General features: G+C 42.2%; 1 protein-coding gene across 1 annotated transcript; it reads right to left on the bottom strand.

The window, feature by feature from the left end:
- Positions 1-706: 706 nt before the first annotated feature.
- On the bottom strand, positions 707-25,453 carry sypb (synaptophysin b). Its single transcript, XM_086123577.1, has 7 exons — positions 25,356-25,453; positions 22,468-22,533; positions 8,555-8,679; positions 7,067-7,265; positions 6,020-6,211; positions 5,386-5,701; positions 707-3,047 (listed from the first exon to the last, which is right to left on the bottom strand). The coding sequence occupies exons 1-6, from the start codon at positions 25,371-25,373 to the stop codon at positions 5,417-5,419; spliced, it is 885 nt and encodes a 294-aa protein (XP_085979703.1). The 5' UTR covers positions 25,374-25,453; the 3' UTR covers positions 707-3,047; positions 5,386-5,416.
- Positions 25,454-25,511: the final 58 nt, after the last annotated feature.

Here is a 25,511-nt window from a genome sequence, read left to right on the forward strand (position 1 = left end):
GCGGGGACACCCTGAATCGGTTGCCAGCCAATCGCAGGGCACACAGAGACGAACAACCATCCACGCTCACATTCACACCTAGGGGCAATTTAGAGCGTTCAATCAGCCTGCCATGCATGTTTTTGGAATGTGGGAGGAAACCGGAGAACCCGGAGAAAACCCACACAGGCCCGGGGAGAACATGCAAACTCCACACAGGGAGGCCGGAGCTGGAATCGAACCCGGTACCTCTGCACCGTGAAGTCGACGTGCGAACCACTGGACTACCGGGCCGCCTATACCTGGAAATGAATTAGTTAATTGTATTACTATTAAAAGAAACAGTTTTACATTTTATTACTTTTCTTTTACCTCATCCACGAATGAGTTGGCCCATTTTATGAGTTGGCGCACACACACACACACACACACACACACACACACACACACACACACACACACACACACTCACACACACACACACACTCACGCACGCGCGCAGAAACACGAAGTTTGCCCACAAGTGATCTGCAGGAAAACAAATGATGATGACCGTGTCATTTTAAGTGTTGGCCAAAAACAAATGTTTACTGTACATCTAATACTGTAGTATCAGTTTAGAACTTTTATTATTTTTAATTGTGGACCTAAAACAATTAAATTTCAAACACACTTTCGATCAAGAAAAAAGTAGATCCCTTTGAACAGAAGTATACACATTTTAACCTTCAACAGAATAATTTCAAGTTTATTTCATTTTTTTTTGTTTCACATGGAGCCCATACAATAAGAATACAGCAGAATTCTGGAGAGCCTTGGATATTTTTCTTCTCTGGCTTATCATTATCATAAATACTAATATGTATACATCATACACAATAAACACAGCACTACCCAAAGGTGTAGAGAGTATCACAAGACATCATTCACCACTAACAACAGAGTATATTTCATTTGAGCATATTTATAAGAGCTACAGAGAGAAGAAAACTGTGTTGGGGGACAAGACAAAAAAAGTGGAAATAAAGAAGAGAGCGAATCCAAAACACCGGAGATGGACAAGGATTCATTCAGATGTGGTCTGTGGAATCCAAACGACAAATGATGACACAGCTGCAACCATTTCAGACACAACTGGCAGGCCTGTTTAATTTTCATTATTGCCTAGATTGTGCTTTGTGTAGAACTGTACCGGAGATGGATCGAACATGCCGTCATGTCACTGCGGAGTCTGCCCGAATAAGTTGAGGGACACTTCAGGATAAGAGGAAGACGATGCATGCAGTAATTTCACTTGCCATTCAAAGGAGAAGCGAGAAAGAAAGATTTGGGATGCAGAACAAACATCTGCCATTTTGTCCCGACTACTTTAAAACGTTTTCGAGGGCGAGATCTTAAACATGTACTCTAACTTATTGTCATTTACTCACACTTGAAGTTAATGTAAGAGGGGGAGAGGGGGGCAAGGACTACAGGACTGTCTTACAACCTTCGGAACCGCACAAATAGGACAAAATTCACTGACAAAGCCTGCCCGATACCCACAAATAAAGACACACACTTCTAAAACGGACACTCGCCGCCCTGATTAATAATGTTCAAAGCACACAACAGCAGTTTGTAAATAAGCACAGGTACTTGAAGATGCAATCAAGTCACTCATGTCATCTTGACATGTTAGGTTGGAAAAATTTGCACGTCCTCTTGACAGGGAAGGGGAAAAAAATACTGAGAAATAAATAAAGTGGGAAACAATCGACTTGAAAGCACCGCAAGCGCAAAATGTTACCTTCTATGCAGTTGTTATTAATTCGGGTGCCGTACGAAGGCCCTCTCTTCAAATTGCTCATTATCATTCTCAGGAAAACCAAATTGCCGGTTTGAAGGATGTCCTACGGAAGCGTACTCCTGCCACACTGTGTTAAATGCCACATTTTAACATTAGAATGTTCATCTTAAAACCTGATCAATTCCACATTTTAAGTAATTTATATATTAAGTTATGCCCACATAGGACTCGCCATTGACCTCAACCGGAAGAAATTGGTTTGTTTTGTTGCACAGAATGTGGAAGTTGTTACGTTAAAATATGAAACTTATCATATTCATCTGAAATCGTTCCAAGATGAAATTGATCACAGTACATTACACAAAACATTACAATTAACCATGTGGAAATGTGAAATTTTATCTTCTTGTTAAAAGAAAAACTTTATCACATAACATTATATGATATTGAACTTTTTTGTTTGTCTCGCGTTGCAGAAATTCCCCCCCCCCCCCCACGTCAAGGTAGTGTGATTAAACCTTGTTTATAGTTCTTTCCATATATATTCATTGGCCTTCACCCTAGTCCTCATCCAACAGCTAAAATAATTGACAGTGCACAAGTAAAATGAAGAGTTGATGTCGTGAATAATTAAAAAACTGTTGGTGTGATGGGAGAGGAGTTGAAGGGCAAAGGCCAAACAATGCGCTTCTAAACAGAATCTAAGTCAGTCCCATTGAATAACTCTGTGCTCTACATTTGTTGTATAACAACTAATATGGAGTGCACAATTATTCAACAGGGTAATAGAATCATATATATTAGCAGGTCGATATTTACACAGCACAGACAATACATTCTCTCAAGTTAAATATAACTACAATACCGCCCCCCCCCCCCCCACTGCCTCCCCCACCCTGATAAATGTAAGTCTTTTTCCGTGACAAGTGTTCCTCTTCAATGTTCAATGTCAATGAACGTTTTGGTATTTGTATTCAAGTTTTTCTCGTATAACCAAACAGACAATCCTCTGTTGTCTTCTACAGTTAAATACATCACGAGAATAAACATCATGTTACAGCAAAGACTCCGCCCCCCATCCCATGACCCCTCCCTGACCTCCTGCAACTCCTTTAAGGTGTTCACGACCCACTTTAGGTCAGTCCGCCCTCCCATGTATACCCCCCCCCCCCGCCCCGCCCCGGCCCCCAACCCACCCCACCACTTGCCAAACTTACATGTACACAAACAGACTAACAGACGAGTGCAGAAACGCAGGCGCCGGAATCACAAGGTCACCCTGGAAAGAGGACGACAAGAAGGAGAGTATTCATTAACCCGATCTTGAATGATTTATGACAGCCTCACTTATAAACAGTTCAACAGGAAAAAAACTTAATATTGTGAAACACACATTTTCTACGGATTGGTGATGGAACATGCATTTGAACCGTGTTTAACATTTTTGTTTTTGTTACAGTGCTTATAAAAAGTCCCTTTTGATTTTTAAGGTTTTTTTTTTTTGTGGTTGTTGAGTCATTTGCAATTCCTCTTATTTTGAAATAGATACATTTGTGCTTCCTATGTTGGTCTCTGTCTTTGATTTTTTTCTTTTTGGCACTTTTTATTACTTTCCAATCGGTTGCAGACATACATATAAACCATAAACAATGAACCAAAATCACGAGACCATACAAAAATAACATAGCAATAATAAAACAAAGTAGGATCCTGGGCAAAAGCAATCGGTCTATCGAGTTTGTCCATGTATCGTCCATTTTCTCTACTTCTTATTCAATTGTGGTCCTTGGAGTCTCAGTCTGTGTGTAAGTCTTTCCTCTGTCTTTGTTTTTGTTTCCAGGGTGAGGTGTGGTCAGGTGTGCTGAGTTCCTCGCAGTTGTTCCCTGACACTCATCACACTCAGTATTTAGGTTCCGGTCAGACTTCAGATATTTGCTAGAAAGTCTTGTCACATCTGAGGTACTGGTTATATACACCTCATGGTTAATTAAGCATTATCCTGAGTCTTTTCTTCATCGCAAGTTGTTCATATTATCCTTTGTTGTACTTTGACATTGTTCCCAGTGTGTACCACAGATTTTCTGCGAATAGCTTTTCTAGTTTTGAGAGCTTATTCTTGCGTTCTCCACACGCTTTTACATTTGGACTAATTTCTCTGTGTTCTTTTTTTTCCAGCCTCAACGTGTTGAGAGCTCCGCCATTGGTCAGTTTGTTTGTTACTTGGTTTCTTTAGCGAATCAAGTTTATTTGTTACTTTTATATCAGTGTCCACTTCTGAGTGCTAACACCACCATCCCCGAACACCCTAGTGGAGACTAGTTATTGCATATGCAACACTGTTAAATAAATAAATAAAAAAAACTCAAAATTTCAAGGCAACAAACTTGCAATTCAACTACACATCTTAAGCTTTGCTATTGTGAAAATTGTCTCTCCTGCATTTCATAACTTTTTTTTTTTTTTTTTTTTTTTTTTTTACAGAACTTGTCTCTTGTATTGTCCCCTCCTACTTAATGCGGGAAGGAAAAACAACTTAGCAAATTGTTTCGGGCCAAACAACTTCAGTCTGATGCATGTCATGGCACACTTGCCTGTCTGTCTAAAGCAGGGATGTCAGAGGTACGGCCTGCGGGCCGGAACCAGCCCCCAATGAGGTTCAATCAGGCCCGCAGGATCATTTAAAAGTGAAAAAATGCATAAAAGACACAGAATGAATATTTTTAATAAGGTGAGATTCATGGAGTATCCGCTAGGGGACACACTGTTTTGATCAGAGAAGAAGACAACAGCAGCCTCAGTCTGTCACTGAGACAGACCCAACACAGCAGATGCTATCAAGGACGTGAATACTTTATTCTTTACACATTAAATAGCACTCTCCTTAGTTTGTAAGGTGTAGGCAGGGATTACATTTAGATTTTATATGCACATGTGTAAATGGTTTAAAAATTCCTTTCTTTATAAATCTCGTTTAATCTTAAAATATATCACTATATTTTTCAATACCAATGACTTGTTAAAGTTTTGTGCCTTGGTACAATCAGTGGGATCAGTTGCAATGCATATATGTGAATGATAAAAGTAAATTGCACATTTGTCTAAGGAAATCTTAGGTGCTTCATGAAATGTTTTGTCAAAGATATGTTCATTAAATGTCAACATTTTCCCAATGTTCTCATGCTTCCTTAGACCAAAACAAAGGAAAGACATATTATTATGGTTATTTATAGCAGAGTATGGTATAATTTTAATGGTCTGGCCCACTTGACATCGACCGAGGCCGTATGTGGCCCACAATGTGAAATGAGTTTGACACCCCTGGTCTAAAGTCTTCATTTCTCCATCACTACAAAGTGTGAAAGGCCACTAAAAAAACCTCTCGTCATGTGGACTACAGTAATCTAAATATTTACACAGCGTGTCGGCGTTCTCAATGAAAAGCCAAAGTAGCCCACCACTGCAGTCAATCGCATAGTATTGTGGGATCTGTTGAACATTTTTAGCACAGAGGTCGAACCCCTCTGAAGTGAACATGACTATGTGGTGGTTTACTGTCTTCGAAAAATAGGACATTCATCATCATCATTTTGAGGTGACTTTTGGTAAAAAACACTCACCATCCTGCAGCTGTGGCATCAGCACACATGCTCACATTTGATTGGAGTAGGAGGTGGGCTGCTGTTCGTAGCCCTGGCTGTAGTCTCCGTCCTCGTTGTAGCCCCCCTGCTGGCCGTACTCGGGCTGGTAACCTCCCTGAGAGCCGGCGTACGGGTCCTGCTGACCGTAGCCGCCGCCCTGAGCGAAGGAATCGGGAGCGGGCTGCTTTTCCTGCGAAGGCATGTACGTTCCCGCGAAGGCCGCCATCCAGCCGGTCTCCTTGAAGACGAACCACAGGTTGCCTATCCACAGGATCAGGTTGATGAAGCCAAAAGCCTGCGGATCGCAAAGGGCGAGATCTGCTTTCAATAAAGCGCTCGCAAGTCCGGATACTTTCATGAATGGCTGTGAAATACACTGTGCGCTAATTTGGTCAGCATGCTCATACCTAACGTTTACACTGAGCAGTATCTCTGAAACCTGTAACATTAAAATCTGTCTACAGCTTTGCAAATTGCAAACGCATGTTGCACTAACTTAACTACGACCTCTAATGCGCTGTCTTCTTTAAATTGTCTTTGCCTTTCTTTTATTACATTTTTAACCCAGGGTTAGGTGCTTAACTCTAACCCCAGCTCCGTGCACGCAACTTACCACAGAGGTGTTGAGTCCAGAGACTTTGGGGTCGTAGACCTCACGGCAGCGATTCTCTCGTTCGTTGCAGGCCGTGATGAGGCTGATAACCCTTTCGGGATCGGTGGCCGTCTTCACATCCGACAGACCTTTGGCCCACGCGCAAGACGACACCAGCCACATGAAGGCGAACACCGCTGTCGCTACAAAGTCCTGCCGGTCAACAACCACCACGTTTGAGACCAACAACTTTAGAAGGCTTACACAGAATGTTCCAGGTCAGTCTTGACCCCAGGCAAGAATGTACTCCTATTAATTATCTATATGACATCATGACCTACTGATCTTTACCAAATGTATTAATAGCCTGTGTGGCATTGATAAATGGATGATTAATCCTGAAGCAACGTATCAGAGAACAGGAAAAGTTTATTTTTATTTGCTATATTGCAGATTCTTGATTTTTGCAATCAAGGTACCCTATGACCTCTGTGTGACTTCTGCTCCTGATGTTTAGTATGTCCGATCATTCTTATGCTGTTTCATGATTGTACTGATACAAGGTTCCCCGCAACCTCCAAGACCAACCAACAGGTATAATTTTCTATGGAACACTATGTAGATGTAAAAAACAGATATGTGACAAATATGTGACTTGAACTCTTTTACGGCTTCCAGATTTCCCTCTTGTTTCAATGCTGTTTCCTGAACAACGTTAGAGCTGGCCCATCAAAATATACACACTGGTGGCAATGTACAGTTTCGCAGTTTCAAGATTCCAATAATTACCACCTTTTTACTTGATTTAGCACATGCTGGGGAATCCAAAATCCACTTTAGTAGATGCCGGTCCAATTTGACCCATTACAGCTTCAGTGCACACAAACTTTGAAGCAGCAAATAGAAACAATGCCATTTTGAAAGATTTTCATATTTAAGAATGGAGAGTCACCTTAGGAGAAGTCATCAAATATCAGGATGAATGAAACATTTCAGCTATTTTGAACAGTACGTAAGAATCAAGGAACGCTCCCGCCTGCTGTGATGTGCGTATATACGCTGACTCACTATCTGGGGGCCCTTGTTGTTTTCACGGTATTTCTCCAAGACGAAACAGTAGACAGAGAGGGCTGCCATGGAGTAGAGGAAGGAGAAAACACCGATGGTGACGAAGAACTCTGCTGAGGAAGAGTAGTCGCCGACCAGGAACAGACGCTCGGGATTCCCTCCCTTACATGTGGGGGCATCAAAGTAAACCTGATGGAGCCTGTCAAGAGACGAGCACAGTAAGTTAGACAAGCTTTGAAAAAAAGTCAGGAAATGTCCTCTATTGTTGTTTGTTCACAAATGATTACGGTAATCTAACTGTCGTTCATTCAAATATTGCGGGTTGCAAAGATGCGATTCACCTCAGTGACGATCAGCGTGGAATTTACCGTATTTATACGACCATAAAACTTACTTAAAAGTCTTAATTTGTTTTTTTTTTTTAAATGTACAGAGCGCCTTATGTGTGCACCACGATCCAAAATCTGTGAATGCTGTTGTATAGGTCGGATGAGCACTCCGCTTGACTGACTGGGATCATTTCCTGCCAACACGCTACTTATATAGAGGACGGCAGGTGCGACTGAGAACAGCAGGCGGACATTAAAGGGCGAAGAGTGAGCGGGAAAGAGGACGCGCCCCCAGTCGGTATACATTGCCAGTATGCGCACTGTGCAAAATAACCTGCCGAAAATGGCACCTACGAAGAGAGACTCTTACGAAGCACAGCTTAAACTGCAAGCTATCTGTTACGCAGAGTAACATTGGAATCGAGGAGTCACGGGAGGATTCAAGATCGACGAATCCATGGTTTGTGAGTGGAGGAAGCAGGAAAATGACAATGACGAGAGGGAACCTTGCGTGTTTGACAGAGAACTTGCCCAGCTCTTGATTTCAGGTAGAGAAGATGAGGACTTGGATAGATTTGTGCATGAGGATTGATCAAAAAATCAGGTGAGTACATTGTTAAATACTTCAATAAAGTACAACCGAACTCAGGTTTGTTTCCGCTGAATGCTAGTGTATATTTTAGTGTGGATGCATACTACTGTATGTTTTAGGCTAGCGTATGTTTAGCAATTACCTGGGTCCAATAATACCGTGTGCCTTATTGTATGAGTTAAATAAAGAAATAGTACCTGTAACTGAGATTGCGCCTTTTAATACGAGGCGCCTTATGGTCACAAAAATCCGGTACCATTGGAACATTGAGAAAGCAATTACGGTTGTGTTCAACAAAAAGTTTTTTTTAAGGAATCTGTGTGCTCCAGATAGCTTTTTTACAAGCTCCCTGCCAAAAAAATGTGTCTTACATTCTGCAGATTTTTTCTTGTCATTGCTTTAGTTAAATGGGGCAACAATTGGCCATAACTTTCCCATACGTCACCATTCTATTCAACAATTTTTTTTAATAACCTTAAAATGGGCCTTGATATCAGGAGCAGAAACTCTTGTGGATGAGCTACAGCAATTGGAACATGATGAACAACAAGAACAGCAAAGTCATACCTGAACGGATATTCAAATTCTACTTCGATGCCAAGATCACTCTCTGACCGGTTTTTACACTCCACGCTCATCTTGAACATGCCGGAGTAACTGCCGCATGTTGAGAAGGCGAAGATGGCAAAGATCTGCGAGGGGAAAGACAGGGGGGACATTTGACAGCGACTCGATACATTCATGCAGGCGTGCGTCTGAACAAAGGCGGCACAAAACAGGCCGACGCTTTGTCAGTTGCGCTGGCAAAAGCTGCGAAAAAATGCAAAAAAATTCAGCGTGATCAACACTTTATGCGATGGTTGTCATGGTTACAATTTCATTCGCAAATGCTTTGACAACTATTTGGTAGCCACATTGAATATTATTGTGAGACATTTTGTATAATTAAACAGACATTTGCCTGAACATAACTTCTGCTTCAGTGTCCCTGACACATTTACAAAACTGAGACGTGCAAGTTCTGAATCCAAGCAAAACCAAAAGTTCCAGAAAGAAGAAACAGATCTTAAGGCCCCTATTTTGGCCAACAAATGACCTGTGCACTCAGTGTAAAAACGGGCACATCTTTGGCAAGTCTAGTCTACCATGTTTGGGACCGCCATTCACCTCACCGGGAGTTCCAACAGACGGAGCTGCCGCGCCCCCGATGCACCTGCTAATTTGGTAACAGAAATAGGCTGCGCTTGGCATAAACACTGGAGCATCTTCATTTTCATACCGGGACAAGACTGATTCGACAGCTGTGTCTAATGTATGTCATCATATTTCATTCATCACAACAGCGTGGTTTAGTCCCTCTGAATCATTGTAAAAATTAATTCATTGAACGAATTCTAATCAGAATCAAAATCATCTTTATTGGCCAAGTATGTAGAACGCACAAGGAATTTGTCTCTGGTAGTACAGGCTACACCAGTATTGCAATAACAAGCAACTACTCAAATAAACAAGGACATGAAGTATAAGTATCGAAAGACTTTCCATCATGTAAAAGTACCATTTTGCAGTAGTACAAGAACAGCTGTGCGACAATGTGCAGTCATCGAGCAGAGAAAACGTGATCAGTGGTGCAATACAATACTGTGACCGTTGTGCAGTTGGTGCAGATCATCGTTGCACCATTTTCTAAGTGACCAGTCGGATTAATTGTAGTGCAACTTTAGGTGTGCAATTATACAGAAATCTGTGAGTGCTTTAAAGTGTCTGGTGCTGTTGTTGTTGTTGTTGAGCGACCTCCAACTCGGTCCCAAAGCGGCTCCTAAAGCCGCAGCGACCCGGGCACCTGCAGACCCGGTTGTCGGCCGTTGACTTGGAACTGTTCGTAGCCCGAAGGCACGCCCAACACCGCTTGGAGGTCGTTCCCGAGTTGGACGTCTGGTGCTGTGGAATATTGACCAACGGCAATTGTTTAAGGTAGAGAGCCGGCGCTACAATGATCAGTGCGGTAATATTGTTCCAGAGGGGTGTGTAAAAATGCAAAGAGCCACTTTAGATTTTAGTTACTGTTTAGGGAGTTAATGGCGACAGAGAAGAAGCTGTTTGAATGGCCGCTGGTTTTGGTGCACATGGTTCAGTAGCACTTGCCTGAGGGGAGTAGCTGGTTTAAGCTCCGGTTTAAGCTGTTTTCAGGGGCTACACCGGTGTAACTTTGCACGTGGGAACGCTCTACGGGGGCTACCCCGGCGCAGCACCGGAACAAATGTTGCCATGTGAACATAAATGGGGCCCTTAGCCTTGTATCTTAGATTAGCTCAATCGGTAAATGGAACAAATTCCAATAAAGTTGGCACCAGAAGAGTCACCGACTGTCTACTATTGGAAGGTACAGTATTTTAAAATATGTTATTTTTATTATTTTGGTCGAAGCCAACCCCTGTTTTTCATGGAAAAATGCTTCATGGCAGTAAATCCCTGCTCAATCAAGAACACTGGGGTCTACTGTATTATACATGAAGGTGGTCACAAGTTACGACATTGCCACAATAATACTTGTCGTTCTTCACAGAAGATAAAGAATATGCTTGTCAATATGTGATGCTACCCCCTTTGTGCTCAAATATCCATTGCTTAAAGGGTTACAACACGACAATGCTCGTTTCGTTAGCCTATCTATGGAGTTTAGCATTGTGGGTTAGCATTAAGATCAGAGACTTTCGTGTAAGGCAAAGTTACAGTATGTGATTGTTTGAAATACACGTCAGGTAATTTTCTTTGTTTTATGTTTAGCTTAATTGTAAAATTCAACTGGGAGGGGCTGTACTTGATTTGTATATCAAGGCGCCACTGTAATTTGTTTAGATTTTTTTCTGTGCTGCTTCATCAAAAATTTGCTTAGAACAGCTAATACATTCTACTTTACTGTAGATGCACCCTGCTGAGCATTGTTGTGAGTCACATACTAACATGAACGCAAAGATGAATCCTCACGCAGACACACAACAGATTAGACGAGGCTGACTATTTTTACCAGCGCAGCCTTGCTACGGTGCGAGCTGGAGCCGATTGGATGGGAAATCCAGCTATTAATCTGAGTGAGATGCTCTACCATCTGTCACCAAATATTCCACTGTAAAGCCAGCCACAACACACACACACGTGACCACACGCACGAAACAATGTGCAGCACACTCTTGGTTCATGTGGATCACAGTCACACCACTTCTCTTCATGTGGTTGCAAAAAAAGCCAATGAAAACACTCAGACTCTACGCAATACCTTTGAGAAGAAAATTATGCCATTGCCTTTCATTTAAGTTTGCTCACTTATTGCTAACACACAATGCAGAATGCTATATGAAGGCTTACAGGTAGCATCATCTATTTCCAAATTTTTAAGCAACAAATATTTACTAACCCAAACGGTGGAGAAATGCATGTCCAGAGATAATAAAACAATACTAAAAGGCATATATTCTTTATCCTCTGCAAAGAATTAATTAAGTACTATTATAGTGTGCTACGGGAAAGAAAAGGAAAAGACAGCCAAGACTGCAAGAGTGTCAAAACCTACCATGAGCATTTGGTGCGCCAGCTGTACTGTGATCCCTCGCTATTTCACGGTTCGTTTATCGCGGATTCGGTGCATCGCGGATTTTTTCAAACATATTCATTAAAAAAATAAAAATAAAATAAAAATCCATATACATGGAGTACAGTACTGTATATGTTGCTCTATGTGACTCGCTGTTGTTTTGCCGCTTCTCCCGGACTTTTTGCGGAAAAAAAAAATATATATATATATATATATACACTGTATATATATATATATATATATATATATATATACACTGTATATATAAAATGTATAAAATTTTTTTTTACCTGTATATGTTAATTGGTCGCTACTTCGCGGATTTTCGTTTATCGGGGGTGGTTTTGGTCCGCATTAAGCTGAATTAAATTTTTTTTATACATTTTATATATACAGTATATATATATATACTGTTAGCACGTCGGCTTCACAGTGCAGAGGTACCGGGTTCGATTCCAGCTCCGGCCTCCCTGTGTGGAGTTTGCATGTTCTCCCCGGGCCTGCGTGGGTTTTCTCCGGGTGCTCCGGTTTCCTCCCACATTCCAAAAACATGCATGGCAGGCTGATTGGATGCTCTAAATTGTCCCTAGGTGTGAGTGTGGGTGTGGATGGTTGTTCGTCTCTGTGTGCCCTGCGATTGGCTGGCAACTGATTCAGGGTGTCCCCCGCCTACTGCCCGGAGACGGCTGGGATAGGCTCCAGCACCCCCCGCGACCCTAGTGAGGATCAAGCGGTTCGGAAAATGGATGGATGGATGGATATATATACTGTATATATAAAATGTATAAATTTTTTTTTTACCTGTATATGTTAATTGGTCGCTACTTCGCGGATTTTCGTTTATCGGGGGTGGTTTTGGTCCGCATTAAGCGAGATAAAGAAGGGATTACTATATTTGGAAAGTGGAGGGGAAAACCCTCACTCATCAGTGAGGGCTGGGATTTGCTGGTTAAGGGATTATCCCGGCAGCAGGTAATACTTTAAATCAAGCGTGCCATAGTAAAGGAATGGCCCGCACGAGCAGATTGGATCATGGCACTTTGGCCTCCTGCAGCGTTGTGGCTGGAAAGGGGGCAATAGAAAGTCAAAACTGAATGTAAACGGGAGCCTTCCGAGAGCTGAACTTTTATGGTGATGCGTGAATGGAAGGAGGAGTGATGAATTGGAGAAGGGTTAGGCGCCCGCCGGGATGAGAGCGGCGATGGTGTTTGGTGCCATGGCAACGCTATTGGCAGCGCCACACAGCAAGAGGCTGGTTTCTATCCGTGCTGGCATGCTGGATGAATGTCAGCTTGACTGTGGCGAGAAGACACATAGTCCCCTTGAAAAACTCCCTTACACACACAAACCATCTGCCTGCTATTGCTTTCCTCACACTTCATCGCTCGATTCCAAGTCAATGGCACACACAAGAAAATCAATGTTAACAGTTGGGTGTAAAGAGAATGTGAAGCTGCTGGTGACATTTGAGAGGGAAAACATCGGAATGGATCAGATCAAGCTTGGGACCAGTGCGGGACCTGACATGACATATTTCCTTTTTTGGGTGAGAGGCGGGTCCACCCTGGACTAGTCACGAGTCAATCGCAAGGCTCATGTAGAGAACAAGTACTCACATTATGGAAAAATACAATGGTGCCTTGAAATACATTTGGCTTGACTGAGATATGAGCTGTTGCGTGGCAGGCATTTTGGCAGGGTATAAGTAAAATATTTGAGATTCAAGTGCGCTTCAGACCCCCACCAACATCGTGCAGTCAGGCACCAGGGAGCCGCCATGGACCACGTGAGTAGGTTGCAAGCCAAAAGCTAAAAAATAGCTCACCAGCCATTGGACGTTGTGATTGTCTATTAATGTGCCTTGTTTTGATTAGGGTATTTTAAATTGCAGACAAGCACTGTGTACAGTATAGACACCATGACTGACCAAAGCAGCAAATTAAAGAAAGCAACAGCATGGACTGGTGATTGATTTGGAAGCTCAACATGGAATGGCGGCCAAAGCAGGCAGACACAAGTTGTTCCCGAAGTGTGCATGGTTGAGCTTTATTTGGGAACTGCACGTCTTGTTACATCCGTCAAATCGCTGCTTTGTCAGCACGGTTCCCCCGAGACAGGAAGAGGGCTGGTAGGTGGGCGACGCTCTGTGAGTCACACATGCAAGAAGCGGTAGCACAAAGTTGCCCTCAGATGCATTTGCGCCACAGATAATGCAATGCGCTTATCTTTCGTGCATGAATTAGGACAACCTGCCTCAGGCTTTGCCTTTCTTCAACTCATCTTACATATTGTTAACATCTTGTACATGTACTAGATGTTAGTTACTAGCCGTACCATTGCAGTACCATATTTTGTCTGTTATTGTTTTACAGCAGTTCGATCGAACCCCAGGGGTTCGGTGAATCGGTCTCAGGGGTTCGACGGAGCCTCGGCCATGTTGGTTAAGACACACCCGACTCAACATGTCAATTAGTTCTGACACACCTGCTTGGCCATCACTGGCTGCAGATGATCACATTACATTGCTTGTCCAGTCAGTGCTGCGGGAAATTTAGTTCGCTCAGTCATCAACGTGTGACTGTCGTGATAGTACGTCGTGTGATTTTTAAAAAATGATGTTTTAACACGTGTTTACTATGTCGAGCAAAACAAACAAACAAACAAAAAAAAACTAAGTGGTCGGACGAATTTGTACCATGTGGGTTCACATGCATCACGGAGCTTGATGGGACTCAGCATCCTATCTGCATGATTTGTCATGCCAAGCTGAGCAACTCTAGTCTCTGACCGGCAAAACTGAAGGAACACTTCTTGAATCAGGTTTTTATTTTTCAGTAATGAAGGGTTTGGTGAACATGCATATGAATTGGTTGGGTTCGGTAGCTCGAACAACGTTAAGAACCACTGATCTAGTGCCATCAAATGCATTGTATAAACGTTGACCACTTACATACACTGCCACCTTCTGGTCAGGATAGGAACCTACCTGCTATGAAGAGCCAAAAACTGCCAGTAATTGCCCAATAAAATTCTTTATAATGACCATATTAAATGTTTAAACCAGTGGTTCTTAACCTTGTTTGAGGTACTGCACCCAACCAGTCCATATGCACGTTCACCCAACCCTTCATTACAAATTCAAGACATTAAAAAAAACACATTTATTAAAAACAGAAAAAAAGTAAATAAAATTCCATGGCCTAAGTATAGGTTTTTAAAAAAAAATTGTATCACGAAAGTCACACGGAGACTACTGAGCGAACTAAATTTCCCGCAGCACTGACAAGCAATGTCATGTGATCATCTGCAGCCAGTGATGGCCAAGCGGGCGTGCCATAACTAATTGACATCTTGAGTTGGGTGTGTCTTAACCTCCATGGCAGAGGCTCCGTCGAACCTGAGACCAATTCACCGAACCCCTGGGGTTCGATCGAACCCAGGTTCAGAATTGTCATGACTCGGTTTAGGGACCAACAGGTGGCACTGTAGGGCTCCCCCGGCAGCTGCACACCTGTTGGTCATAACTAATTAGGGCTTTAAAAGGACTCCCAGCCCGAACACTCAGTGTCGGGTCATTGTTGCTTCTTGCTACTGTCATGTGTGTTGCTGTTTGATCTTAGTTTCTGTCATGTTTAGTTCATTGTTATGTTTTAGCTTTAGTCATGGTTTTTGTTTGATACTTTGGACTTTGTTTGTTTTGGATGTAGTTTTCTTTGTTTTAAATACAATTCTTCAAATACACCCTGCTCCTTCCTCCTGCCTGCTTTTTGGGGTCCACCACCACCATGCTACGTGACAAGAATCACTGGTTTAACCCATAAATAAGGCACAAAATATAATTCAAAAACATGTTAATATCAATTGAACCCCAGAGAAAAAAACGTTTTTACAGATTATTTGATTTCATTGTCATTTTGTGGCATTATGTTAAATGTTCTGGGAAACGCTTTGTTACAGCTGCAGCTGTTGTGAAAGCGTCATATAAATAAAGATGTACTGTATTGTATTTTAGGGTGTTTCAGAAGGAGTACCAAAAATGGGAATAAATGAGCATTTCCGAGAAAAGGTAGGGATAGATACTAACAATACCCCTAGCTTAATGCTGACACATAATGGAAAAGGCCGTAGTTGGGCTTATATTTGAACAAAGAGAGGAGCAACACATGTAGACAGATAATAACAGACTCACTGGTGTATAATTTTATGTCTTCTGCAAAAACATTACCTTTATTACAGCACCTTACTTAGTCAATAATTGTGAAAATGTTCAGGTTTGTTTGTGTCTGCATAACTGCATTAAATTGTCACGCGCCCCGATGTATAAGATGCTGTTAGTTTAGATATTAACCCGTTCATGCACCCTGTAACCTGATAACACGATAAGCTGTCCACTGTAGTAACCGCTTTCCCAGAAAGGGTTAATTAATAATTAGATAAATGACTTGAGCTAGGCCACTGCATCACTGTGACCTTTCTCTCTGGCTCAGCATCTTCCTATCTATTTGCACTCTGGCACACATATCGAGTTGGAAACAGTTTAGACTGTAGAGTCGCACATAGTGACATGGGCTAGGCTAGGCAGTAGCCCCCCCCCAGTGGATGGGCAGCCAAGGGAGTACAGTATAGAGAATAGGAACCAGTTTGGACAGATTTGACCTTCTTCGGCAATCTCACAGGAAAAGGCTCCACGGCCATCTCTCGATCTTCCTGACGTCCATTATTTAGCTCAACTGCAGTCTTCTGGTAGTTACTATAAGCATAGTGAGCATTAAAGATAAAAGAACTAAGCAGAGTTTATGTAATTGCAACATGTTTTTTAACCAAGTACAATAATATAGAGTACAACTGAAAGAAAATTGGGGTTTTGCGTTGGCAAAGCTGGAACGAATTAATAACGTTTTCATTCATTTTAATGAGGAAAGATGTTCTGAGTCACATGTCTATAATTCATATCTCGAGGGACCACTGGAGTTGCTTGGCACGAAGATCCTTCCAGATGGTGTGAAGCAATACTCTTATATTAGACATGGCTTTGGCCAGAGCACAAAAGCAGCAGATAAATAGAGGGATGGATGGATGGATGGATGGATGGATGGATAGATAGATAGATAGATAGATAGATAGATAGATAGATAGATAGATAGATAGATAGATAGATAGATAGATAGATAAAATATAATAACTTTCGGCAATATTTTTTAATGTTTATGCAGAGCCAGCCCCTGTGTGTTGCTGTTTGCGCACGGCCATCTGAGTCCCGAAAGAGAAGCAACTCCTACTGCGCTCTGCCTGATGATTCACAGGCCAGGCTGCTGATTGGTTGGCTGGCAGTGACCCAAGGAGGTGCCGGCACACTCGCATTCCTCCAGGGAAGGACTACAGAGTCATGATGACAGAGGCATGACTACGGAGCCATGCGGTGCAGCAGTGCCTCAGACGAAGCTGCAGAGCAAAAATCAGTGGCATCCAAATGATGGCTCGGGCACCTTTTACGGCCGGTTGTCTAGCAAATGACATGGCTCATACTGTTGAACTGTACTACTTGTAGCCAATTTGTCTAGTTGTAATAAAATATGTATCGTTGCGGCTGAATTGATTCATTGCAATTCATCAAATTCAAGTCAACATCACAATGTAATAGAATGCAATTTTCATTTTTGCAAAGGCTGCACTTTTGAAAAAAAAAGAAACTGCTTCATTTCGGTCGATTGATTGGCTTTATTTTTCATATAAATAGATAGCCATCCATCCATTTTCTGATCCGCTTATCCTCACAAGGGTTGCGCGGCATGCTATCCCAGCTGTCTTCGGGCAGTAGGCGGATACACCCTGAACTGGCTGCTAGCCAATCACAGTATAAATATATATCCATCCATTTTCCGAACCGCTTGATCCTCACTAGGGTCGCGGGGGTTGCTGGAGCCTATCCCAGCCGTCTTCGGGCAGTAGGCGGGGACACCCTGAATGCCAGCCAATCGCAGGGCACACAGAGACGAACAACCATTCACGCCCACATTCACGCCCACACTCACACCTAGGGACAATTTAGAGCGTCCAATCAGCCTGCCATGCATGTTTTTGGAATGTGGGAGGAAACCGGAGCACCCGGAGAAAACCCACGCAGGCCCCGGGGAGAACATGCAAACTCCACACAGGGAGGCCGGAGCTGGAATTGAACCCGGTACCTCTGCACTGTGAAGCCGACGTGCTAACCACTGGACTACCGGGCCGCCCAGTATAAATATATATATTTTATAGATTGAACAATAGAGTGTCTTGATAAAAGTTGAAGTGATAAACATAGAGATTTGTTTGGATTATTGTTGACATTTGATTTTTGTCTTTTGTAAATGTTTAGAATATATACTTTTAATTATGTGAAATACAGTAAGTTACCTGTCTTTCACATTAATTCATGGTTCAGTTGCCTTCATTGTAGCCTTATTGTAATACAGATTAATTTACTGTGAAGAAGAAGAAGAAGAAGAAGAGGAAGAAAAAGAAACGGATCCTTGTCTCTCACTTCCTTGTTTTCTACCAATGGGTATGGTGTAACTGTGAGGCTTGAATACTGCGCCCAATTCAACACTCAAGCTGCCAAAAATGTTCACAATTGTGTGACATGAACAGGTCTCTTCATCAGTTATTAGCATTCGATTTAAATTATTGGAAAATGGTGGTCAATCCTAGAACTACGACTCATTCATTCTGTGAATCAGAATCAATTTCTTTGTGACTTTTCTGCACTGTCAATTAGAAATAATGTACCGTTTTTGAAAGATGCATCAACTATTTGAAAAAAAAAAACAATCGACAGAATAATCCATTATTAAAATCACGGTTAATTGCCACTCTAGTTCATATAATAATATACTTATTCTTTGTGAAATCAGTTATCATGCATGAAGATAAATAAAAACAATCTGGGGGTCAAAATCCCAAGAGAGGTTGCAAGGTTTTGGTCAATGAATTGTTTGGATGCAATTTGTAGAAAATGATGAGCACGACACATCTTCACTCTCACGTGGATAATAACAAGCACGGGTGTTTCTCTCTTGTCAGTTGAAGCAGAAAGGAACGTCTACGTGGGACCCCGAAGGCTCGTCAGTGCGGAACCAACCAACACACCGCGCGTGATCGCCACAGGGAAAAGCCACCTCGGATGAGATGCTGCGCAAGCACAGCTGTGTTTATTAATTGCTGCCCCCCCCACCCTACTATACCCCGTCGTCTCTCCACAACAAATATGGCTTCATCCAACGCCGCAGTTTGCTGGCTCCATCGTGCGGCAAGGGGGTTGTGCACAGCCAACAGGAAATGAAACAAAGCGCGCTGCAACGCAGAGGTCATGTCCTCCAGTCAATGACTCAGGCAAGGACCGCACAGGCCAACCGTCACGACAGGAACTGCGTTGCCAAGGAATACTTGTGGAAAAAGGATATGCATGTGCTGTAGACGTCATGATATTTGAAAACAATACATGCCAGGGTACATCCTGTTGGCAGAAAAACGATTGATCGCTGTTGACTTGATCTGAAAATAATGACACGAGCTTGTTGCGTTTGGGCGTGCGCCCAGTAGCAGCTCGTCAATAGAGCAATGCAGTCATTACAACTGAGTCACACTGAAAGAGAATAAAAATTGAAGAATGAAAATGAAAAACTGTTTTTGAAAAAGCACTTCAAAATACATATAGATCTGTTTTTAGACGAGCAGGACGAAGCGAAGAAAATACAGTTCAGAGGTGGGCATTCCGTCCGTCGTGACGGAAGGTCCCTTTTGCTAACGAACACCGAGAAGCTTCAAAAAAATGACGGAATACTCACTGTCGGATGCAGGTTTTCATCCCTCAGTGCAATTGTCACTAACCGGGTCAAGTACTGACACTGACGATCCTGTTTCACCGACGACTGACAGAAACACACCCCGCCTGTCTCTTTATGTTTGTTTGCATGGGTGACCACAGCTGGTTGCTTCAGTCAACTGCATGAACTGCATATGACAACGCAATGCGCTTCCTGTACAGTACGTGGCAGTATGTGCTAAAGAGCTGTAATCCACCAATAAATCAAGAGTAGTAGTAGTCGTAGCAGTCGTGGAAGAAGAAGAAGAAGAGGAAATGATTGTAATCGCACCTTGGTTTCGGTTTCCACAAATTTACGAGGCACATTAATCCAGGAACTGAGAGACTGTTGATTGAAGGACTAGTGAAATTTACTGATGGAAGCGTGGCTAATATGACATAACGGATTAAAAATAACAGTTTGGTTGGGGTTGAAATACTGACGGACAAATAGTGACTGCTCTGAGCCCAGGCCGCTGACAAAAGACGAATGCGGCAAAAATTTACTGATGCCCCCCTACTATGCAGTTATTACTAAAATAATAAATGGTAATATTGATTCATTTATCACTGGCATCTCAAATGATGACATATTTCCAGTTTGGGCACACAGAACATTGCTGATAGACTCTCTTTGAAAGTGTGAGATGCGCAGTTCTACCTATCCTCATTCAATACATGTGTATTGGGCAATAATGCTGAAATGACATTACCATGAAAGCCGACGTCATTTATTGTCCACCTCTGACGGAAACTTGCCCCATCCAACATGGCCACCACATCTATGGTTTGATGACTAAATAATCTACCTTAATACACCGGAACCAATGGATGAGGAGGATACATCGAGTTGACGTAAAGAGAAAATTGAAAAATGTACTGGCCACTTCAAAAGAGGACAGACTGGGAAGCAAACCATCATAGATAGGGGTTGCAAAAGATATTTTCTCACAGGCAATTACAAGAATCAGTTATTTGCGGGTATATTTGTGATCGGGCCTGGTGCCTATCGACGGCGAATAGTGGGAGTCAACTGTATGAATATTTCCAAACTTTAAATACTAATTAACAAAAGAGTTTAATAACATTCAATATCATTTCTAATGCATAACGTTATCATTAAAAATAAATATCTTCCAGATGATTTGAAAGCAGCATTTAAAGGACCCATATCAAATCCATAAATCAACATTTTGGAGCTTTTAAGCATGTTAAAATGCCAATTCCTCACCCAAAACATCTCCAAAATGATGTTTTTGGAGCATTCCTGCTCATTCCAAGCACCATCATCTCAAGGCATGAGCTCCGCCTGATCTAAGAAAACTACCCGCTCCTCGCTTTGTGACGTCACAAATTGAGGAGTCACCCCCGTACTGCCACTGCAGACTAATCACACGCCCATTCTGCAAGAGCAGCTGTCCCTGCAACTTGAGTTGACATACGGCTGTTCTGATTTTGGTGCGTCAAATAAATTGTAAAATGTTTCCACATACCCACTGTGATGTGCTCGATTACTTGTCATTGTTGTTTGGTGCATTTGATTATTATTATTTTTTTTTTATAAGCAATTGTGAGATGTCCTACTTTGTGAGCAGTCATAGAATGGCCCTTGAGTCTACCGATGAACTGTGCGGGCACAGTGGAGACGTTGTATTAGTGAACCAGGCATCTTTATTCCGGGTTAGAAAAACGGTCACCAAAATGACTCTTATTTCACAAGAAATTAGATCAGCATTGTGCATGTCTATCATTAACTGTGGCAAACTTAAAATAGCAGCCATCTCGTTACCTCTGCGTCCCACGTCCTTGACGCATAATTTTCCCGCGGAACGCACAGTTCCAAATAATGTGCGTTTTTGGGACGCAAGGAAATTTCTCCGTCAAAACAAAAAAAACCTACGGTAAATCTTTTTTTCCAGCAACGATCGCAGTTTGACCATCGCCGCCTTGTTGTTTTGATCTCGCGTTAAGTAGTCTCGCGTGACGAGATTTCCGTTCTCGCGAGACGAGATTGGCGAGATCGGCCTTCACCTCGCGGGAAGCAGACGATTTCCAAGTTGTGTAACATTAAAACAAGTGTTGCGAATGTTTACTGTGGAGATATCACATAGGAAGCAGCTAAAGTTGATTAGTTTTTTTGCGATGATAAGTTGACTTTGAGAGAGCCTTGCATCATCAAGCAGAGTAAAGAGAGGAGAATTTATGAACTCAAAGACTGAACCATGGGATGAAATAAGAACCTATTTCTAAGCAAATCTTGTATGCCTGAATTATTATTTTTTTTTTTTTTACAGCATTTGTTTATAAGAAATAAACCTATGATCAATGTATATTGTTGTTGTTTGTGTTATTATCATATGAAATCAAATAAGTAGACCATTTCAGAATTCAAAATTTGGGACTCTCTTAATGCATAATGGGACTCATATTTTTCTGATCAGCGAGTCCCTGGGATTCGCAGGGCTCAAACTGTAAAGTTATCACTGAAATAGCATGATATGGCTCCTTTAAATGGGAGTCTATATCCATACACACAGGATATGCAAAAGGATACTGGCACTAACAACCGAGGCCAAACTTTGATCCTACCCAACACACAAAGGTTGTCTTTCAGTTGTGCATCATTTGATCATGTGCATCAAGTGTTGTGCATCATTTCAACACTTCCTTGACAACAATTACTATAGCTACTATTTTCCTACTTGCACAGGGCTTTGGTACTCTCTCGTCTCATCTGAGGGTGTTTCAAAAAGGCCACGAAAAATGCGAGTAAGTGAGTTTTTCGGTGAAAAGATGGCAATAGGCTCCACAGGAAAAAAGAAAAACACACACCTGCGATTTTGTAAATTCACCAATTTGGGGGCGGAGCCTATCTGGTGCAGTTTGCTCAAAAACTCACCTATTTGCTGTTTTTGTGCTCACCTTGTTATATTATTTGTAATGGGATGGGAGAATCTCTTTCTGAATGTAGTGAACTCCTGTTTCCATGCCAGAGGCGAGCAAATAAATGGACATGCATGCAAGACAAAGAGAGAAACGACTTACCCATTGGAGGACTTTTATAAATCCCAACGGTTGCTTGATTATTGTAAACTGTCCCTCGGCCACCAACTGGGAAACACACACAAACACAAAAGTGAAACGTCTTCTCAGATTTTGCACAGTGAATGGCGGCTCCAACTTCATGACTTTCAAAGATTCGGGCCCATTTGATAGCAGAGAGTATCACAAGGGGGCAGCACAGTGGGCTACTGGTTTATTTAAGGTTTAAGTTCAGTATATTTGCAATTAATATTTTAGAAGTTTTTGTTTTAAGTATTTATTTATTTATTCATTCATTTAAGTATAGCTTTATGTAACTTTCCACATTTCAATTGACTCATTATTTCAGGGGTTTTATTTCCCTCTATCTAAGACCAGTGTTCGTGTTGAAATGTGACAGTGGCTTGCAATAATATTAAATCTACTTTTTATGGATAAAATCAATCTCTTGTTTTTGATAAACACTTTGGCCTACTTCTCTACTGTACCATATTTTAATGGCAGTCACGATGACATTACAATGGAGCCTTGAGATACAAGTTGCAGGTTTATCAAGATGCAATCCATCATTTGGCCATTTCTCATTATTATTTTTTGCTTGAACGTGTAATCAAAAGCTTGAGATATGAGCACTGTACGGTTGCAGTGACTGACCTAACCTCACAATAAGTAGCACTATGACAGACTAACGCTTTGTATATTTAAAACAACCATTCAGCTTTAGCAATACCCCCACTAACTTAATGCTAACACATACTGGTAATCAAAAATGCCATTGACAGCCTAAGTCAATTGATAGTTGCTGTGTTAACACCCTCTGAGAAAAAGACACGTGACCGCTAATGTAGAGCAACACATTTAGACAGGCAATATCACAATACTCACAGGCATGTGTTCTTTATCCTCTGCAAAAACAACTAGGGTTATTGGAGCTACTGAGTGAAATGACACCAGTGGTGACTCTTATTTGACTGTATCATTGTTCTACTACCTGGTGGCCAAGGTAGGCACATCAGAAGGGTCAGCACAATGAATTGAAGCATTAAATCATGATGCACAAAGGTTTTAATTTACATTCTATTCAGGTACGTTGTTACTTTTTTACACTTTTTCATTCAGAGATGAAAGTAGACTTTCCTGAAAATACAAATACGAGCATATACACACACACACAGAGAAAGAGAGAAAGAGAGAGTGAGAGAGAGAGAGATATGATTTTAACGGACTCACCAGGTTTGTCGACCTTTCTAATGTAGTCGGACAAAAAATCTCCGTTCAAGTCCTTTTCCTCAAGCCATGATCACTTGAACGTGTTCCTAACACTCGCGTCTATTGCACGTATGTCAGATTGCCTGTCTACCTGTTTGAACATTGCGCAGGGGCCGTACCTGGCCGATCATGCATGAATTAGTTTACACAAAATGCGATTCAAATACTCGACATTCAATGATTAAGATGTATTTTGTGTGCACACGTGCACCCTTTGTGGCTTCTGTTCTCGCCGAAATTTCGAAATTTCCGAGATATGGCGAGGCCATGAGAATGCGAGGAGAGGGGTGTTATTGTTACTACGCTCGTGAAAGCAAAACAACGAACTCAAGCGCGTGTTCATTCAATGTTGTCAACTAATATCCGGATTAATTTTAGGCAATTTTCCCTCAATTTTCCGAAGTAATTTTCATGAAAATTTGAAAATCCTGAATTCCAGGGAAACCCGGAGGACTTTCATCACTGTTCATTCATTGCAGTCGAGGAAAGTGATTTGAGGTACAAATGTTTTTGAGTTATGGAAATCATCAAACTCATATCTCAAGGCACCATAGTATTGGGAGAGGTAATATCTTCGTAGGTGTCACTTGGTGTGAAAAGTTTAAAATGCATGAGAGGGTGGAAGTAGGGCCCACTGGGCCTACGCTCCCCCAAAAAAATATTTTGCTCAGTGTCCCATGAGTCGTGGGCGGGATCTATCTATGTGTGTGTCCGCACGCTGTCAGCATTCGAATTAGACAAAGCTGATTAACGGTCGCAGCAGCCATTTGTGTAGCCTATTTTTACAACAAGCAGGCAAAAAACTTCTCACTATGTCTTTTTGAAGCATGGCAGGGTGCGGTAGTGGGTTGGGGGGGGGGGGGGTTATTCGTTCGTTTGTTGCTTTTGTGCGCAGGTGAATGCGACACCGCAGAGTAGGCGCTGCAGCGGCAAAAAGTAAATGGCCGCACGCACGTCGACAAGAAGAAGATGGCGCGCAAAAAGAGAGACGGGCAATCACGACGGATGCTGAACAGGCCATCTCTCGGGAAGCCCTCACTACGCACCTCGCATATAATAATAAAAATAATGAAGGAGTGCGAGGTGAGGGTTTCTCTTTTGGGGGCCCACAATACTGCGGCTATATGCAGTAGTATGGGAGGTGGGGGGGGGGGGGCTCCTCCTCAGAAAATCAACCCTGCTTGTTGTCCTAGCAACAGTGGGGCTAATTGAGACGTGATGGGCAAGCGGAATCACAATCTTGGGGTGGAGGTAGTGTCAGAATCCCTATCAATCGCCGCGTTAATCTGTGCAGATCCTTTTGCACGTTTTTTTTACGAGCCAACAAGCCGGCAGATCCGTCGTGCCCTAACATTGCAGCACCAGCACTCGGAAAAGAAAATCATCTGCATTAGCATCGCGCTATGTTGTGCTGTGTGCAACACACAAATGGAAGATCGAGAAATTTATTTATTTTATTGGACCGATGCAGCATCAAGCATTTTCGAAAGCCGACGGAGCAGAACGCAACATTACCGTGTATAATATAAATGTAACCACAAAGGAAGCTTAAAGTGAATACTTGCATTGTTAATCTAACAATCTAAAACAGCAAATGGATGAATTCCTGGCGAAAGTCTTACCTGGTTGACGACATCCATGTTGGCCGCTCACTCGCCGATAAGAGGATGAGAGAGAGGGGGTGGATGCATCTAATTCGGAATAGCCAAGGGGAGGAATACACCCACAAGGAAGAGCCGGCCACTGCGTCACCAGCTGGGGCGAGGACGTCGTGACGT

Source organism: Hippocampus guttulatus, chromosome 1 (genome assembly GCF_054856545.1).
Source record: "Hippocampus guttulatus isolate MCC_2025c chromosome 1, RoL_Hgut_1.0, whole genome shotgun sequence".
Taxonomy (NCBI): Eukaryota; Metazoa; Chordata; class Actinopteri; order Syngnathiformes; family Syngnathidae; genus Hippocampus; species Hippocampus guttulatus.

What these genes read in the sequence shown, in the direction of transcription:
- sypb (XM_086123577.1), bottom strand. An exon ending in ACAACAAGGGCCCCCAGATA is followed by an intron (nt 6,212 to 7,066) that starts GTGAGTCAGCGT and finishes GTTGACCGGCAG; the next exon opens with GACTTTGTAGCGACAGCGGT. An exon ending in CTGGACTCAACACCTCTGTG is followed by an intron (nt 5,702 to 6,019) that starts GTAAGTTGCGTG and finishes TGCGATCCGCAG; the next exon opens with GCTTTTGGCTTCATCAACCT.